At 36.9% G+C, this 20,030-nt stretch overlaps 1 protein-coding gene across 4 annotated transcripts in view; it reads right to left on the reverse strand.

Moving 5' to 3' along the window:
- The window catches only part of GSK3B (glycogen synthase kinase 3 beta), a 220,016-nt gene that overhangs the window by 69,629 nt on the left and 130,357 nt on the right, over positions 1–20,030 (reverse strand). For all 4 annotated transcript variants that reach the window (XM_027529592.1, XM_027529541.1, XM_027529760.1 and 1 more), the window contains exons 4-7: positions 12,079–12,189; positions 8,710–8,840; positions 4,096–4,202; positions 418–515 (exon numbers count right to left, since the gene is read on the reverse strand). In XM_027529592.1, coding sequence (XP_027385393.1) covers positions 418–515; positions 4,096–4,202; positions 8,710–8,840; positions 12,079–12,189 — 447 coding nt within the window. The remainder of the gene's footprint in view (positions 1–417; positions 516–4,095; positions 4,203–8,709; positions 8,841–12,078; positions 12,190–20,030) is intronic.

Consider the following 20,030-nt stretch of genomic DNA (forward strand, 5'->3'; position numbering starts at 1 on the left):
AACCCAATAGGAGGTAGGTGTTGCTTCAGACAAACTAAGCTTATAATCAACCATCTAGTGGTCTAAATATAGAAACACTAGATATTTCTAAAGGGGGAGGTTTGAGAACTTATTTAAGATATCAATATTAAAAGCTTTAAAATCTTAGTGCTGCTATTCTTAAGAAATAATACCCAATATCCAAGATAACAATACTTTGCTATGATGTTGTTAACAAAGGTTTTGACAGACCTAATAAATAAAATCATATTAAACCCATACGTAAAAATTCTGCTTCTATCAAGTGGTCTAGTAATACACACTCATTTTTTTCATTTTATAAATATTTAAATACTGACTAAATACAAGCATCTCCTATGTGCTCAGCAGAGTATACGAGCAGAGCACATGGTGAACAAAAACAGAAAACAGACTCACCTTGATTATTTCCACCAACTGATCCACACCACTGTCTCCTGGAAATATTGGCTGTCCTAGCAACAGCTCAGCCAACACACAGCCTGCAGACCATACATCTGAAGAGAAAAGAAGATAAGAGCTTATTAATATCATACTTTGTAGCTTATGTTGTGTTAAAAACTGATACACTTTCTAATTTTACTTTGATCAGAATAAATACCATAAGGAAAAGATTGTATAATCCAAAACAGAGGGGAAAAGTCATCAAATAATCCTTAATAGATTTAAAAACTGTTAAACTTACTAAACAGGAAACAGGGCAATAAGAATATTCTAATAAAGGGTAATATCTTTATTATATGTAATATCTGCATTAATTATCCAGTATGAGATGTTCAAGTCTTCAACAACCATGACAGAGATTATAGTAGGAAAGCAGAGAGCATGATTATTTACTCATTATACTTAAAAATAAGTCAAAGTGATACAATCTCTGCACATTACCAGGTGCTTATAGAGAGTAGCAAGAAGGGTTCAATCTCCTATACACAGGAGAGTAAGCCAAATGCAAATTTCAGAAAAAGAAAATTTTAATATTTTAAATGGCTAACTATTGTCTTGCAATATAACTGACAGAAAATGTGCTTAAATATATATTTTAAAATGCAAAGGCAGAAGAATACATTGTATTTTACAAATTATAAAATATAATTCACTTTTGAGTCAAACAAGAAACCTCAATTTTGACAGAAAACTTAAATTTTAATGATTTATAAATAAATTTACAAAAGGAAAAAATAAAGCATATATCCTGGCTTACCCACAACAGTCAGTCCTGGTCTAGATGACTTCCTGTGATAATAATGAAGAGCATCCCCTTTATCTCTTAAAAGTATTACCAAATGGAAAGATACATTTTATGGGCACTTTATTTAGAGCCCACTACTTAAGACTTCCTGCCAAAAAAAAAGAAGCTAATTTTCTGGATTCCTGGGTTTTGTATGAACCAACAAACAATGGCTTTAGGGAGATGAACATAAATCGTCACTGAGCTTTCCATCTATCAGTAGGGAAGGAGAAAAGTGACTAACGGCATGCGCGAAACAAATAATTTATTCAGTTTAATGCAGTAAGATGCACTATCATGAAGAACTGGAAGCTAACACAATATTGTAAATCAGCTATCCTCCAATATTAAAAAAAAAAAGGATTGGAAATCCTTGCTCCAAAAACTACTTTTTACTGGCCTAGACAAATAATGACACAAAATTCATTTAAGAAATTCAAGTTGATTTTGCCCAGCAACTCTTTTAACATCATTGTTAAAAAATATTTCTAAAATGCATTTGTATTAGTACACTTTAAAATATCCTTTTGTTTATTTACAAATCTTTCAGAGTCTTAAGAAGCAAGTTTCCTAAATCTAAACAAGGAGGCCAAATCTAGGCTTGAGAGGGTTCAACGGCCCCAGCTGCATCAGTAGACTATGGGGAATCTAGAAAGTCAGTATCTGGTTTTAGGAGATTTACTTTACTTTAGACAAGAAAATGTGAAGGAGACTGCTGGAAAGCAGGTACTCATAACATCCAAAAAACGGATTCCTAATAGAGAGAACACACTACACTGGCCCTTCTTTTCTGAGAAGATTCCTGAAGAACTGCTAAGCACATGGACATTTACAGAAGTAATAAACTCTTAAGAGGGTCAAAGGTTTATATAAACATGCCTTAATACGTCAGATGATACTTTCATGACTTTTTAGAAAGAAACAAACCACATTTATTTTAGGTGAGGCTGGCAAAACTCACCCCAGTATGAATCTCATTCCTGGTATGCAGATGATTAATTTCATATATGTGAATAAAACATAAAGCATCTAGAAAATCCAAAGACTGTCCAAAGATAAAGGGCTGAAATTTGTTCTTTGGGAAGAGTCAAGTTAATAAATACCACAAAAAGAACACCATTTTTTCTACAGTACTTTCACTAACACTTTATTTAATCCTCATGGCCACTCAGAAAGGTAAGCAAAACTGTTACTAATCTCTTTTACAGTTTAGCTAAGTAGTAATAAATCTGGAATTCAAATCCAGGTCTACTCTAACCAAAATATCCCTTTCACTATTTCTCATTTGTTCCTGAACAGAATAGGCCATATAACATAGCCACGATGAAACTATGAGCATTATAAACAACACACACACACTCTCTCTTATACTCTCTATCCAGTGAAGTAGGACACACACATACTCACTCACTCACTCTATTATACTCTCTATCCAGTGCAGCAGGTCTCAAAGTATGATCTGCAGAGCTCTGAACCTCCTGGACCTTTTCAGAGGTACTGAGGGCAAAGTTAACTTTCATACGAATACTCAGATGTTATATGTCTTTTTCACTATGCTGACATTTGCACTGATGGTGCAAAAGAAATGGTGGGTAAAACTGCTGCCTCTTGGCACAAATCAAAATGTTCCTTGGCATTTTGCCCTTTGGCCAAAAAAAAAAAAAAGGTAGTATTAGTAATATATATTTCTATGTAGAGGTCTTTGTTCATATTAGAGAATTTTAACTTGTATAATAGAGAAATTGTTCAAGTTCTGATTTTTCCTTGACTTTCTGTTATTGTGGGGTTTTTATTTTATTTTTTGTTTGGTCTTGTTTGTATGCTTTTGTTTTTGGACTAAGGAATTCTCTTCAAAAACAACATATAACAATAAAATAAACTACTTGCATGCCTAAGATTGTTCCTTTCTTTAGATTCCTATTCACATCCAACTGTTCACACTCTGTATGTTCACTCCCACTGCTGCTGCTGCTGCTGCTAGGTCGCTTCAGTCGTGTCCGACTCTGTGCGACCCCATAGATGGCAGCCCACCAGGCTCCCCGGTCCCTGGGATTCTCCAGGCAAGAACACTGGAGAGGGTTGCCATTTCCTTCTCCAATGCATGAAGGTGAAAAGAGAAAGTGAAGTCGTTCAGTCATGTCTGACTCTTAACGACCCCATGGACTGCAGCCCACCAGGCTCCTCCGCCCATGGGATTTTCCAGGCAAGAGTACTGGAGTGGGGTGCCATTGCCTTCTCTGACTAGTGGGCTGAAATGAGGTAGAAGAGGTGGTCAACAAAGAATGAAGCCAACTGTCTCTATTCAATGCCTTCCATCCTTAAAGATCTTTTGTGACAACTGCTACAGAATCTGAATTTATTCACATTACTAATGAAAAAATTAGTAAATTTTTTAAAGCTGACTAAAAATTAAATAATCAGTTGAGTCAGCACAGTATGAGTGTCAGTAATATTGTAATCCTATCACTTTAATCATAAACTTAATGGATGAAAATTGTCCAACTGGAGATCAAGCTCAGAGAGAACTATTTCAGGGGAATTTTTTAAGTGAAGAAAAGGTATACTTAGAATTTATTTAAAATTTTAAGTTTAAAATAACTGTAATCTTAAAGAAATCATACAATCACAGAGGAGTAGCTTTATTATTCTCTCATAATCCAAGAAACCTAAAAGTAGAATAGTAAATATATTTTAAATTCTATACATTTTTATATACAAATCTTCAAGAAGAAACATATTTCAGGGCATATTTATATCTTTATATTTAAGTATAGATTAGTACTACTAAATTACTAAAAATAAGATATAATGCATAATCACAAGCTATTATATTCAGATACAGTACTTACCTATACTAGAGGTATAATCAGTGGCTCCAAAGATCAACTCTGGTGCCCTATAGTACCGAGAACAGATATACGAAACATTGGGTTCTCCACGGACCAGCTGCTTTGCACTAATAAAAAAAAAAATCAAAAGCAGAAATTCTTTAATTAAATCTAAATCATAAAAGAACCTTAACTGCTATCATTTGCAATATAATATTTAATCTAAGAGTCCCATAATTCCAATCATGCAATATATAAAAAAAGAAAATATGAGCCATAACTCTAACAAAAGAAACATAATTTTAACATATCACTCTGAAAAAAGAATAGTAACTTTTAAAGAATGCATTTGTCAACTGTCACCTGAAGAAAGAGTTTTAAAAAAATAAAAAAATGATAAATGTTGAATTTCTTCTGCTATTTTCCCCTGAATTTCACTCTAAAATACAAAGAAGGAAGGGCAGAAATATAATAGGTAATTCCCCTTACCAAAAAGCACTATAATTGATTATAAGAATGAATATTGCTTACCCAATATGTTTTTTAAATGGGTAAGAAATTGGCCACTCTATTAAAATTTGACTTCTGATTCAGAGTGAGTATCCCATGGCTTGCAGACCCAACCTACTTTATTTTTTCCACCATTTGGTCAATTTATTAGCTGTCTTAACATCTGCTATCCAATAAAAAAGATAGGTCATTTCCTGTAGGGCAGAGATAATTCAAAGCCTATGAATTCTAATTCCACTGTTGTAAATTATTAACAAATCAAATCACATATTCTCTAATTCAACTTTCCTTTCCAAATACTTTGTGGCATGTATTTTAAATATTAAATTAAAATTAGTTTCTTTTGAAATGTCTCAAAACAACTTGAAGATACACTGAAATATACTGCTATAGAAGCTAATCATTTTGACATACAATAATAGGGAAGATAAATACAGCAAATAAATACAAACAACAAAATCAAAATAGTAAAAAATAAAGTAACAAAAAAAAATATTTTTTTTAATCTTTTTAGGTAAAGGTACAAGAAAATCAGAGTAGAGGCAGATGAAAATAGTCACAAAGGTTTCAGTTTGGGCTTTCTTTTCTTCCATTTATTTCTGTTCACTGGTAATGCGGACCATAACCTGATCTTTCTTCATCACAAGTTTTGAAGGTGGGAGACAGTTTATCCACATACAGCAAACATTTCATAAATTATTAAATACTAATCCCTGTTTTAGGCTGTATGAAAATTAAGATACTTTCACAGCATAACTGACAAAAGTTTCTACTTTATAAAGGATTTATTAAATTAACAAGACAGATTCCAATTACATTGTCGGAAAATTCACTATAAGATAAAGGTAGTATTAGAAATACCACAGCCTACAGATTTTTTTCACTACTTGATGAAGCTGCCTTCAAAGTGTATCCCAAACTCTACTTGCTCAAATCAGACGTTAAAAACAAAACAGTAGCTCTGTTATCAGAGCCACTAAAAGTGAACTATTCTTATCATTACCACAGAAGTGAAATCCCTATCCCAAACATATTAAAACAAAGTGATTTCTATGTCCCAAAAAAAACTCCCATAGAAACAGTGTTCTAAAACTATGGTGAGAACAGAAACTCCACTAACTTGGTATCTCAAAAGTATTTTTACAGTCCACACCAGTCAGTCACTCTCAAGCAGGGGAAAGACATAATAATAAAATTCATCTGATTTGGGCATTTCATCTTACAGATGCTTGTTCAAGCACCAAATAAGAGTTTTTGATTTAAAATCCTTTACCCACTTCTTACAGTCGAAGGAACAGTTAAGAGCCCTGCAAAATGAGTTGGATCCTGTGACAGAGGTCTGAAATTAGAAAACTGTAAAAAGTAGATGATCTAAAAGGACATTTTTGTGAGACTAAGAATTAACGCATGAGAAAACAGATATGCATTTTTTTAAAGACTTTTCCCCAAGAGACAACCTGTGGAAAATATATACAATATTAAAACCAAAATTTAATCTGTGGGTTGATATAAAAAGCATTACAAAGAAGAAGAATACCAATATTAGCAGGTGTGGGTCAATATCTATAAGCAGCTGAGATGGAAAGCAAGAATTTGTGAGGATGAAAAAAACTGGTGAGAATTCAAGACATATGATGTCTGGGGATTACAAGAAGAGAGAGTACTAAAGGTAATAACACTAGAAAGGAAGTGAAAGTTTAACTGCCTGAGTTACATGTGGATACAGGCTTGATTTCATCTTGAAAAGTCAGATCAGAGAGGCACAAAATGCTCAATACTATAAAGATGAAAAAGATTAATTCTTATTACACTATATATTTTACCAAGCAATGCATTTAAGAAGACAGAAAGAAAACTGTAACCTGCAATAAAGAAGAGAGAAATAAACTAAATTGTAGAGGAAAAGGAAGAAAACACAGCTAATTAAGCCTTTTACCTAATCTCTAAATTGAGGTTAACTCTTTCACTTTTCACTTTCACGCACTGGAGAAGGAAATGGCAACCCACTCCAGTGTTCTTGCCTGGAGAATCCCAGGGACGGCGGAGCCTGGTGGGCTGCAGTCTATGGGGTCGCATAGAGTCGGACATGACTGAAGCGACTTAGCAGCAGCAGCAGCAATACACAGTTAACATAATACATACTACTACTAAGTCACTTTAGTGACTTAATAATACATAATACATAATCAGATCAGATCAGATCAGTCGCTCAGTTGTGTCCGACTCTTTGCGACCACATGAATCACAGCATGCCAGGCCTCCCTGTCCATCACCAACTCCCGGAGTTCACTCAGACTCACTTCCATTGAGTCAGTGATGCCATCCAGCCATGTCATCCTCTGTCATCCCCTTCTCCTCCTGCCCCCAATCCCTCCCAGCATCAGAGTCTTTTCCAATGAGTCAACTCTTTGTATGAGGTGGCCAAAGGACTGGAGTTTCAGCTTTAGCATCAATCCTTCCAAAGAAATCCCAGGGCTGATCTCCTTTAGAATGGACTGGTTGAATCTCCTTACAGTCCAAGGGACTCTCAAGAGTCTTATCCTACACCACACTTCAAAAGCATCAATTCTTCGGCGCTCAGCCTTCTTCACAGTCCAACTCTCACATCCATACAAGACCACTGGAAAAACCATAGCCTTGGCTAGACGAACCTTTGTTGGCAAAGTAATGTCTCTGCTTTTCAATATGCTATCTAGGTTGGTCATAACTTTCCTTCCAAGGAGTGTCTTTTAATTTCATGGCTGCAGTCACCATCTGTAGTGATTTTGGAGCCCCCAAAAATAAAGTCTGACACTGTTTCCCCATCTATTTCCCATGAAGTGGTGGGACCGGATGCCATAATCTTCGTTTTCTGAATGTTGAGCTTTAAGCCAACTTGTTCACTCTCCTCTTTCACTTTCATCAAGAGGCTTTTGAGTTCCTCTTCACTTTCTGCCATAAGGGTGGTGTCATCTGCATATCTGAGGTTATTGATAGTTCTCCCAGCAATCTTGATTCCAACTTGTGTTTCTTCCAGTCCAGCGTTTCTCATGATGTACTCTGCATATAAGTTAAATAAACAGTGTGACAATATACAGCCTTGACGAACTCCTTTTCCTATTTGGAACCAGTCTGTTGTTCCATGTCCAGTTCTAACTGTTGCTTCCTGACAGGCATATAGGTTTCTCAAGACGCAGGTCAGGTGGTCTGGTATTCCCATCTCTTTCAGAATTTTCCACAGTTTATTGTGATCCACACAGTCAAAGGCTTTGGCATAGTCAATAAAGCAGAAAGAGATGTTTTTCTGGAACTCTCTTGCTTTTTCAATGATCCAGCGGATGTTGGAAATTTGATCTCTGGTTCCTCTGCCTTTTCTAAAACCAGCTTGAACATGAGGAAGTTCATGGTTCACATATTGCTGAAGCCTGGCTTGGAGAATTTTGAGCATTATTTTACTAGCGTGTGAGATGAGTGCGATTGTGCGGTAGTTTGAGCATTCTTTGGCATTGCCTTTCTTTGGGATTGGAATGAAAACTGACCTTTTCCAGTCCTGTGGCCACTGCTGAGTTTTCCAAATTTGCTGGCATATTGAGTGCAGCACTTTCACAGCATCATCTTTCATAATACATAGTACATAATACATAATACATAGTAATACATAATACATAGTAAGGTATAATAATATTTTTTTTTAAATTAGTTCCTACTGAAAAAGGAATATATACACATAATAAATGGGAACAATTTCTAGGAGTTAAATTGCTGGGTGAAAGACGATCAGATCAGATCAGTCGCTCAGTCGTGTCCGACTCTTTGCGACCCCATGAATCGTAGCACACCAGGTCTCCCTGTCTATCACCAACTCCCGGAGTTCACTCAGACTCATGTCCATCGAGTCAGTGATGCCATCCAGCCTCATCCTCTGTCGTCCCCTTCTCCTCTTGCCCCCAATCCCTCCCAGCATCAGAGTCTTTTCCAATGATTTACACTTACAATTCTGAGAGAATTTACCAAAAATTATCCCCACCAGAAACTGTACTAGTCGATACTCCCTAAATAAGTGTAAGAAAAGGTAACTGAAAGAACAGATAGGGTAGAAGGGTGGGGTTGAAGATTAGAGAAGGAAGGAAAAGAGAGCTAGTTTACCTTCCAAAGTCACAGAGTTTCAAGACAGCTGTATCAGGATCCAACAAGAGGTTCTGTGGTTTAATATCCCGATGGCAGATTCCAAAGGAATGGATATAGGCTAAACTTCGGAACAGCTGATACATATACAACTGGAATAAAGAGTAAACATTAAATGAATATTTACTTTCTATCCTGAACAACTCAGAATCCTTAAGCAGGAAACAAAGTAACAGATTTCCAGAAAAGAACAAGTGAAATGCTGGGGATTGTTAGCACTCAATCTTTCTTTAACAAGCTTCATGGCATTTCTCTATCAACTAGCTAATTATAGTTTAGTTAACCAAAGTTATATTTGTAACATGTATATAAAACATCTTCTAACAACTTAAAAAAGGAAATTTTACAATTTGCTTTTATAATTTTTTATTTTACTAACCACAAGACTGTTTTTTTCCCCTAAGCACAAATTTAAAAACTCAGAGGGATATTCCAAATCGTATGACTAAGTAACAATTAGACCATAAGCCAGTCTTCTGTTTTGTTTTTTTCCAATTCATCATCCTTTGTCAGACCAGAGGTTATTGATACAGAGGTCTGGGAAAATTCACATGTGAACTGAGAAAATCTATAATCAATGATCTATTCAAGACATCAGTAAATCTATTAATAGCACCACCACTCTTCTGTTAACATCCTTCAGAATTAAGTAGACTTCAAAATGCCGTTTAAAAGCATATCCGAGATGACAATTGACATCAGTCAAAAAAAAAAAAAAAATCAATTTTATTACAAAACAGGATACAGTGAAAAATTGGGTCTGTGTGAAAGAAAGAATTAGACTCTTGACTGGTGAAAAGGGGGTCTTTGTGTAAAGAACTTGAGTGTATCTTAAACTTTCTATTTGTTTCAAGGTCAGTGTTTTGATTCACTTATAAATTTTTCTGACTACTCACCTTCTGACTTGTAACCCAAACTTATATACCATAAAAAGAACTTTTGACATGATTCAAATCAAAGATATCAGTGTCTTGGTGAAAAATAACAAAAAGACAGTTAAAGGTAAGATAAAGCATTGACATAAGGTATCACCTATAAATGAAGTGTTTCGACTCCTACAAAAATATATCTCATCAACAATTTACATGAAATACTTAAGACAGAGGAACATACTAACAATACTATAGTAATCTCATCAGCAAAATCCATTTTATTACTATAAAGCTTAAAATTGTTACTATTAAGTGAATGTTTTGATACTCAAAACATTTACAGTCAATGCCATTTTATTTTCTAGAGTTATTTGTATAAAAGGTAAAATGCAAAAAATTGTACTTAAGATATGTGAACTTTTAAACTTAGTGAAAGTCACTCAGTCGTGTCCGACTCTTTACGAAAATGGACTATACAGTCCACGGAATTCTCCAGGCCAGAATACTGGAGTGGGTAGGCTTTCCCTCCTCCAGGGTTTAAACTTAAACTCCTAGTTAATTTTCACAATGTCATAGTTAAACAAATAACATTTTTCTAATAATCTACTACAACTTCATAATTCAGTTCAGTTCAGTTGCTCAGTTGTGTCCAACTCTTTGCAACCCCATGAACTGCAGCACGTGAGGCCTCCCTGTCCATCACCACTCCTGGAGTTTACTCAAACTCATGTCCGTTGAGTCAGTGATGCCATCCAACCATTTCATCCTCTGTTGTCCCCTTCTCCTCCTGCCTTCAATCTTCCCCAGCATCAGGGTCTTTTCCAATGAGTCGGCTCTTCGGATCAGGTGGCCAAAGTACTGGAGTTTTAGCTTCAACATCAGTCCTTCCAATGAATATTCAGGACTGATTTCCTTTAGGATGGACTGGTTTGATCTCCTTGCAGTCCAAGGGACTCTCAAGAGTCTTCTCCAACACCACAGTTCAAAAGTATCAATTATTCAGTGCTCAGCTTTCTTTATAGTTCAACTCTCATATCCATACATGACTACTGGAAAAACCATAGCCTTGACTAGACAGACCTTTGTTGGCAAAGTAATGGCTCTGCTTTTTTTTTTTTTAATTTAAATTTTATTTTATTTTTAAACTTTACAATACTGTATTAGTTTTGCCAAATATCAAAATGAATCCGCCACAGGGATACCTGTGTTCCCCATCCTGAACCCTCCTCTCTCCTCCCTCCCCATACCCTCCCTCATGGCTCTGCTTTTAATATGCTGTCTAGATTGGTCATTACTTTTCTCCCAAGGAGTAAGCATCTTTTAATTTCATTGCTGCAGTCACCATCTGCAGTGATTTTAGAGCCCCAAAAATAAAGTCTGTCACTGTTTCCACTGTGTCCCCATCTATTTGCCATGAAGTGATGGGACCGGATGCCATGATCTTAGTTTTCTGAATGTTGACTTCTCAGCCAACTTTTTCACTCTCTTCTTTCACTTTCATCAAGAGGCTCTTTAGTTCTTCTTCACTTTCTGCCATAAGTGTGGTGTCATCTGCATATCTGAGGATATTGATATTTCTCCCTACAATCTTGATTTCAGCTTGTACTTCATCCAGCCTAGCATTTTTCATTATCTATTTGGCATATAAGTTATATATATATTGATGTTTCTCCCGGCAACAACTTCATAATTATGCTGGATCAATTACCGGCCACTCTAACATGGGTTGTAGGCTTCCCAGGTGGCTCAGTGGTAAAAGAATCCACCTGCCAATGCAGGAGAGCCCGGAGACATAGGTTTGATCCCTGGGATGGAAGTTCCCTTAGAGGAGGAAATGGCAACCCACTCCACTATTCTTGCCTGAAAAATTCCATGGACAGAGCAGCCTGTCAGGCTACAGTCCATGGGATCACAAAGAGTTGGACATGACTAACCATAAGCACTATTAACATGAGTTACAGCAAATAAACAAGATTAATATTGGTATCAGGTCCCCCAAATTAAATAACACCTCAACAAAGTCTATGCATATTTAAAATCACCAAAAGTTTAAACTTCAGCTAAAGACATACTATATCTATAAATGGCAATAAAACATTGAATTTATTAATATTTATAACCATATTTTTATAATTTTATATGATATGCTTGCTCTGCACAATAAGGGATTTAAGAAATTAAATAAAAAGGTGCTATGGGTACCAAAATTAAAATCCACGATTATTTGTGAAAAAATTTGTCAGAAAGATGAAAAGTATTTTTAGTACCTGGGTCATGAAAGTTTAAAAGGTGAAGGCGTCACACTTAAAACTGTACACAATTATAATGAAATTCCAGAAACACCTACTTTGCAGCTTTCCCTCAGTATGATGCAATAATATAGTTGAAACACACCTAGCACTCTCCTCTGCTCATAATAAATACCTCTAAAATGGGAAACTGCTCCGTTTTTACATACCTTGACATAGATCACAGGGAGCGTCTGTTTGGCTCGACTATAGTGTCTGGCGACTCTGTAGACTGTTTCCGGAACGTAGTCCAGCACCAGATTAAGATAGACCTCATCTTTCTGAAAGTTTATTAAAAACAAACCAAAAAAACAAAATTAGGAACTAGTCTTTAAATATTCAAATTAGAGTAAATTCTCTATACATTCACTTATTTGGATTTTTAAAGCAAAGATTTATGTGTTCAATTTTAATTATAAAAAATAAATTCAGAACATAACCATAAGAGCAAAAACAAATCTACCACATTTTTTTAAACTAACAATTCCATGGCAAAAACACAGTCATTTCAATACTGGTAAGATTTAAAATCACATTTAAACTATTATTTTGGTTAAACGATTTTAGAGGGTATCATCTGTCATAAAATTTAGTATTTTCTAGTTTGAGAATCACGGCCCTCACTTCATCCTATCAGGAAAGGTGTCATGGTAGGAGAATAAGCACTGAACTGGGATCTAAGAGATGTGCATTGCTAACCTCGCTCTGCTAACTGATGTATGCAAGTCATTTAATCTGTATATGCTTCCATTTCTTCAACTATAACATGAAAAGCGGGGCTTCAAAATTTCTTTAACCTTACAAAAAGATTTTATAGTTATTTGTAGCCTATAATTAGTAAAATAACCACTTGTCTTCTACAATTAACTGAACAAAAACAAAAGAATAACTTATAAGGTACTGAGTTATCATACTCACAAGAATACTACAAGTCTTAGGTTTAAATATCCATTCACAGCAGCACAAAGACACCAATCCAAGTTCAGTGGAAACAAAGAAGGGAATTCCAACTAAGTACCAAGGAGGAAAGAAGAACAGAGTGCTACCTTCACCATGTTCATGTGAATATCAGATAAGCAAACTGAAGTTAAGTGAAGTGAAGTGGCTCAGTTGTGTCCGACTCTTTGCGACCCCATGGACTGTAGCCTATCAGGCTCCTCCGTCAATGGGATTTTCCAGGCAAGAGTGCTGGAGTGGATTGCCATTTCCTTCTCCAAGGAAGGAAGAACACAAAGCTGAGAATCCCTGTGTTCAAGTCTAGAACTGGTTACCGAGTGGGAATATCTGCAAGCAAAATTTCCCAATCTTCCCAGTTTGAAGTCATCTTATCTAACAAACTAAAGTGGAGAATTTCAATTTTCAGCATTTATTATGTCAGCAGTCACTGCAGAGGAAGTAAGAAAGTAAGGGTGCAGGTAAAAGAAATATCATCTAAATTCAGTATGAAAGGGCATTTCAGTTCAGTTCAGTTGCTCAGTCATGTCTGACTCTCTGCGAGCCCATGAACCGCAAGCACGCCAGGCCTCCTTGTCCATCACCAACTCCTGGAGTTCACCAAACCCATGTCCATCAAGTCGGTGATGCCATCCAACCATCTCATCCTCCATTGTCCCCTTCTCCTCCTGCCCTAAATCTTTCCCAGTATCAGGGTCCTTTCCAATGAGTCAGTTCTTCGCATCAGGTGGCCAAAGTACTGGAGTTTCAGCTTCAACATCAGTCCTTCCAATGAACACCCAGGACTGATCTCCTTTAGGATGGACTGGTTGGATCTCCTTGCAGTCCAAGGGACTCTCAAGAGTCTTCTCCAACACCACAGTCCAAATGCATCAATTCTTCGGCGCTTAGCTTTCTTGATAGTCCAACTCTCACATCCATACATTACCACTGGAAAAACCATACCCTTGACTAAACGGCCCTTTGCTGGCAAAGTAACGTCTCTGCTTTTTAATATGCTCTTTAGGTTGGTCGTAACTTTCCTTCCAAGGAGTTCAGTTCAGTTCAGTCATGTCCAACTCTTTGCGACCCCATGAATCGCAGCACACCAGGCCTCCCTGTCCATCACCAACTCCTGGAGTTCACTCAAACTCATGTCCATCGAGCCAGTGATGCCATCCAGCCATCTGATCCTCTGTTCTCCCCTTTTCCTCCTGCCCCCAATCCCTCCCAGTATCAGGGTCTTTTCCAATGAGTCAACTCTTCGCATGAGGTGGCCAAAGTATTGGAGTTTCAGCTTTAGCATCAGTCCTTCCAAAGAACACCCAGGGCTGATCTCCTTCAGAATGGACTGGTTGGATCTCCTTGCACTCCAAGGGACTCTCAAGAGTTTTCTCCAACACCACAGTTCAAAAGCATCAATTCTTCGGCCCTCAGCTTTCTTCACAGTCCAACTCTCACATCCATACATGACCACAGGAAAAACCATAGCCTTGACTAGACGCACCTTTGATGGCAAAGTAATGTCTCTGCTTTTTAATATGCTATCTAGGTTGGTCATAACTTTCCTTCCAAGGAGTAAGCGTCTTTTAATTTCATGGCTGCAATCACCATCAGCAGTGATTCTGGAGCCCCCAAAAATAAAGTCTGACACTGTTTCCACTGTTTCCCCATCTATTTCCCATGAAGTGATGGGACCAGATGCCATGATCTTCGTTTTCTGAATGTTGAGCCTTAAGACAACTTTTTCACTCTCCACTTTCACTTCATCAAGACGCTCTTTAGTTCCTCTTCACTTTCTGCCATAAGGGTGGTGTTATCTGCATATCTGAGGCTATTCATATTTCTCCCAGCAATCTTGATTCCAGCTTGTGCTTCTTCCAGCCCAGCGTTTCTCATGATGTATTCTGCATAGAAGGTAAATAAGCAGGGTGACAATATACAGCCTTGATGTACTCCTTTTCCTCTTTGGAACCAGTCCGTTCCATGTTCAGTTCTAACTGTTGCTTCCTGATCTGCATATAGGTTTCTCAAGAGGCAAGTCAGGTGGTCTGGTATTCCCATCTCTTTCAGAATTTTCCACAGTTTATTGTGATCCACACAGTCAAAGGCTTTGGCATAGTCAATAAGCGTCTTTTAATTTCATGGCTGCAATCATCATCTGCAGTGATTTTGGAGCCCAGAAAAATAAAGTCAGCTACTGTTTCCCCATCTATTTGCCATGAAGTGATGGGACCGGATGCCATGATCTTAGTTTTCTGAATGTTGAGCTTTAAGCCAACTTTTTTGCTCTCCTCTTTCACTTTCATTAAGAGGCTCTTTAGTTCTTCACTTTCTGCCATAATGGTGGTGTCATCAAGACAGAAAACTACATTCAAGATATGGGCATCAAAGAACACAGCAGATGTCAGGAAAACAGTTCATTAAGATAGCATGCCATTGACGCTACTACTACCTTTACATTTTCCTCAGTCTTTCATCATCTCCTCTCCTTCCTCCACACTTAGCTTAAATTCCATGGTCCAGCATTACCCTCACTTTCTAACGAGGGACTTGGTAAACAACAGCAAAGCCCTGCTCCCTGTTTTTATAACTCTTTTTTCATCATTACCCTCAGTTTATGACCTTGCTTGCACCACTACATGATACATGTACCCATTTTCCAGCTTCTGTCCCTATATACTTTTCCTTCACTACTCTAACTAGAGATACGCTGACCAAGCCCCTTTCTAAGCCAAACTCTGCTGCATGTAAACAAACTACTCTGCTCTTCCTATTCATAGTCATGGCTCTAGTAACTTTTTTTCTGTCGATTATTCTCTTTTTCTGAAAGCATTACATGCTATTATTTCTCCTATCAATTAAAAAAAAAAAACTCTCTCTCTAATCACACTGATCTCCACCATCCTATTTTCTGGCATCTTTAACAGCAAAATTCTTCAGAAAAGGGGTCTAAATTGACTTTCTCCAATACCTGGTTCTTCTTCTCTCTAAAACTTACGCCAATAAAATTTCACCACCACTATTCCCTCAGAATTATTCATCAAAGTCAATAATCTCCTTGTTGCTGTATTCAATGCCAATTTTCAGACATCTTTCCCCTCTCTTATACTTGACTTAGCAATGATCTGAAATAATCGATCATGTTCCCTTCTTTGAAATATTTGAATCAGTTGGATTTTAGAACACTACGCTCTTTTGGCTTTCATCCTATCTTAAGGACAGCTCTCTGGCTCTTTATTTTTTCTATGCTTTATCTCTTAATGAACAGAGGATTCTAAAGCTCAGTCCTCAGATCTCTGTTCTTTGTGTAAGCCCATTCATCCAGTCTAACAGCTCAGTATTACTAAACACTGATGACTTCCAAATTCATATGTATCCTGGACCTCTGCCTTTAAGGATATACTCTCCGGGTTAGTATATCCAATATGTACTTGACACTGTTCAGGGTAAAAACCTTAGAATCATCATTTCTTCTCCACTCTCTACTTTCTCCCAAACATATACATACATTCCCATATCAAAAGAATCTAATAGTTCTATCTGTAAAATTTATCCAGGATCCAACCACTACTTACCATCTTCACTGCTACAACCCTGGTCTGAGCTACTCTGAACTCTCACCTGGATTACTGCAATATCCTCCTGAACAGTCTCCCTGCTTCCAACTCCAGCCCTTTACAATCCACCATCAATAAAATATAAAGTAGACTGTATCTCTTCTACTCCACTTCATTAAGATTTATTCTTACAGATAAATGGTCTACAAGGTCCTACACATACACTTCCTTACTTCCCTCTGGCTCACTCCTCTCTGGAGACAAGAGCTTCCTGCTGTTTGTTGAACACATTTGGCAGGCTCTGGCATTCAGGGCCTCTGAACTGATCAATCTTTCAGTCTGGAATATTATTTCCCAGATATACACAGAGCTCACTCTATTCAACTCCTTCAAATCTTTGCTCTAGTGTGAGTTTTAGAGTGGCTTTCCCTAGTTCTCCCATTCCAAATTGCAACCCATTCCTCTACCCCTAGTTCCCATCAGCCTTCATCATTTTTCCAGGGATACTTATCACTTTCTAACCACAGAGTTTACTTTTTATTGTTGGCTTCTGCCCCATGAGGACCAAGCTCCATGAAGGAAAGCATTTTTTTTTTGTTTTGTCCTCTGCTCTATTTTCACCTAGAATAGTGTCCAGCACACAGCAGGTATTCAAAAAATACTTGCTGAATAAATGAAGATCAGAGGCAATGGATATTACCTAAAAATTAGGATGATGGTCTGCCACGTTTTAACTAAACAACACTATGAAAACTGGATATGGAGAAGAGGGAAATTGGGAAAATGAGAATCAAAGTAGCATAAGCAGCTGGAAATCTCCTATAAGAATCCAAGACCTGGACCAGGACATAGGCAATAAGGATTTTTTAAAAATGAGGCATGGGGCAGGTATACTGTATACCAGCTAGTTACACCAGACAGTAATAGAGAACCTGAGAAACAAAGAAGTTTGGATTAATTTAGCGTCTCTAAACTTGGGCTATTAGGTAGGTAATGAGACAAGGAACATAGAAAGAGCAAAAAGGTGTGAGGGGGAAAAAGTTAGTTGAGCTTTTACTTAATGAACATGAGAACATTTTAGGTAGCTATGTTTTGTAGGTGACTGGAAATACCTAGATGGTTGGTCAAGTCAAATTCAGACAACAAGAGTACAGCACAGTTAGAGACTCAGGCAACAGATGAAACTATAAGAACAGAACCACTCACTTAAGAGCGAGGAAAGGAGTATAAGATCCTTGAAACTTAAGAAGCAGGAGACCTCCGGGGGACAACTCAGCAACAAGCACTAAGAGACATAAAAGAGCAAGGAAAGACTAGCACAGAAAGACCCAAAGCTGAGTTTTAATAATCTTGAGATGGGGAACAGCAAAGTATTTCAACAGCAGGAAGGATGCAACTGAAAAGGCTTCTGAATCTGAGATAAAATGGTTCAGTGATGGTGCTGGAAAGAGCAGCTTCAGTCCACGGTGCCAGCAGCAACCAACCTGTACTGAGCTCAAGAGTGAGCAGATGATAGGTGAGAAACAGGAGGCAGTCAATCTAGTTTGTTCTTATAAAATCCCTAATGGTGAAAGTAAGGAGAGAACTGGTAACCTGAGGGGAAACAGAAGTCAAATAAAAAATCTTCATGAGCTTTTTGTTTGTACTTTTTAATGGCTAAGAGAGCCAAATTTATTTGTAAGCTGGGTGGATAAAAATAGAATAAAGTTTTAAGAAAGGAAAGGGATAACTGATGAAACAAGGTTCTAGAACATGACAAGAAGAGGAAATAAAAAACGCAGAGAAGGTATACTCTGTAGTAATTAAGAGGCAAGGTTAGCATGAGTCACACAAACTAACAGAAGTCCCAACTCTGCTACAAGTCATGTGACCACAGCAGGTTACTTTACTGCCTGAAGCCACAGTCCACTAGAGAACAGTACTGCTAATGATACATACTTTAAAAGGCTGTCATGAAATTTTAAGAGATGATCCATATACAACTCTTGAAGCATATTACCTGGCACAGAATAAAGATTTAGTTTTAACTATTATCAATTTTAAAAAGAAATAATACCACATTTTTTTCTGTACATCTAAAATAAGTGATTAGGTGTTAGGGAGAATAAGTAAAATGAATGCTATGTCTGAGGACCCCATTTCTTATAAAAGGTCATTAATACAGATATCAAAATTATTCTTTTTAAACTATTATATGATTACAGGTTTCTTGATTTTAAAAAAAATCTTTTGACAAAGCTAATCACAATATATATTTATGAATGACCTGGAAATATGTATGGTAATTTAACTCATGTGCTAAATAATCATACCAAAAGTGAAGAACAAACAGACTAAAAAATGAATGCCAAGTTCAAGGAAGATTTCTAGTTGTAGGGCTATATTTATTACACTATGACTAATATGGAGGTTCAAATTATATTTGGAGCAGCAGTTTGCAGATTAATGTAAGTCTATTTTTGTACATGTTTTCCTTTATTAAGGGCTGCAAAAGCCTAAACAACAAATGCAGATGTGTGAAGCCAAAATGTATAACACAGTAAGAGGTGGTAGCTGGTAAAATAGATTAGATTAAGATATAATTAAAAGCATGTTACTTCAAAAAAAAAAGTGCCTGTCAAATAAAACACATCAGGGGATGGATCTGCCAGTCAATTTACAATTTCCTGACTTTAACAAACCACCTAATATTGCCACAAACCTAGGGAAAATGCCTTAAAATGGAAGACCAGTTAGAATTTAAAGGATGCTAGTAGTCTAGAATGCTAAGCCAAATCAACAATAAAAAATTTAAGAAAGATAAATATAAAACCCTATGATTAAAATCAAAGTATCAATTCATTACATAAAAAGACACCTAAGACTTGATAGTCATTCATCTGGAAAATAAATGATAGGTGTAACCAAATAGAGCTCAAAAGGAATCAACATTGAGATGTAGCTAATGAAAAAATTTGATGTAATATTAAGGTGATACAAAAGAAGTACTGTGTTCAGATCAACAAAGATAATTCCACTCTACTTTGCATAATTCAGGCTTTATTTGATGTACGAATGATATTCATTTTTAGGCACTATATTTTATTCATAATATTAACAAAATACCACAAAGGAAGGTTACTAAAAACAGGTCAACTGTTCTCATTTATTACACTATAAGAAATACGGAGATTCAAATTATATTTGGAGTAGTACTTTGCAGATTAATATGTCTATCTTTTTGCTCAAATAAATTCTATTTACTCACTCTATTAATTAATCAAAAGCTTGTCAGTTTTCTTTAGAACCTTAGTGGAGGTCTGTCCATTTTGTAGGTATAGTGTAACTGTCCCTTGACAGCAAAGGACAGGGAACCTTGGCATGCTGCAGTCCATGTCATGTCCAGTCAAGAGTCATACCTGACTCTCTGCTTGAGTTGCAAAGAATCGGACATGACTGAGTGACTGAACAACAATAAACTGCTGATAGCTCCTCCTCTATGAGCTCCACTGTAAAACTGCTGCTAAGTCGCTTCAGTCGTGTCCGACTCTGCACGACCCCATAGACAGCAGCCCACCAGGCTCCATCATCCCTGGGATTCACCAGGCAAGAACACTGGAGTGGGTTGCCATCTCCTTCTCCAAGGTATA

The sequence above is a fragment of the Bos indicus x Bos taurus genome, chromosome 1 (assembly GCF_003369695.1).
Source record: "Bos indicus x Bos taurus breed Angus x Brahman F1 hybrid chromosome 1, Bos_hybrid_MaternalHap_v2.0, whole genome shotgun sequence".
Lineage (NCBI taxonomy): Eukaryota > Metazoa > Chordata > Mammalia > Artiodactyla > Bovidae > Bos > Bos indicus x Bos taurus.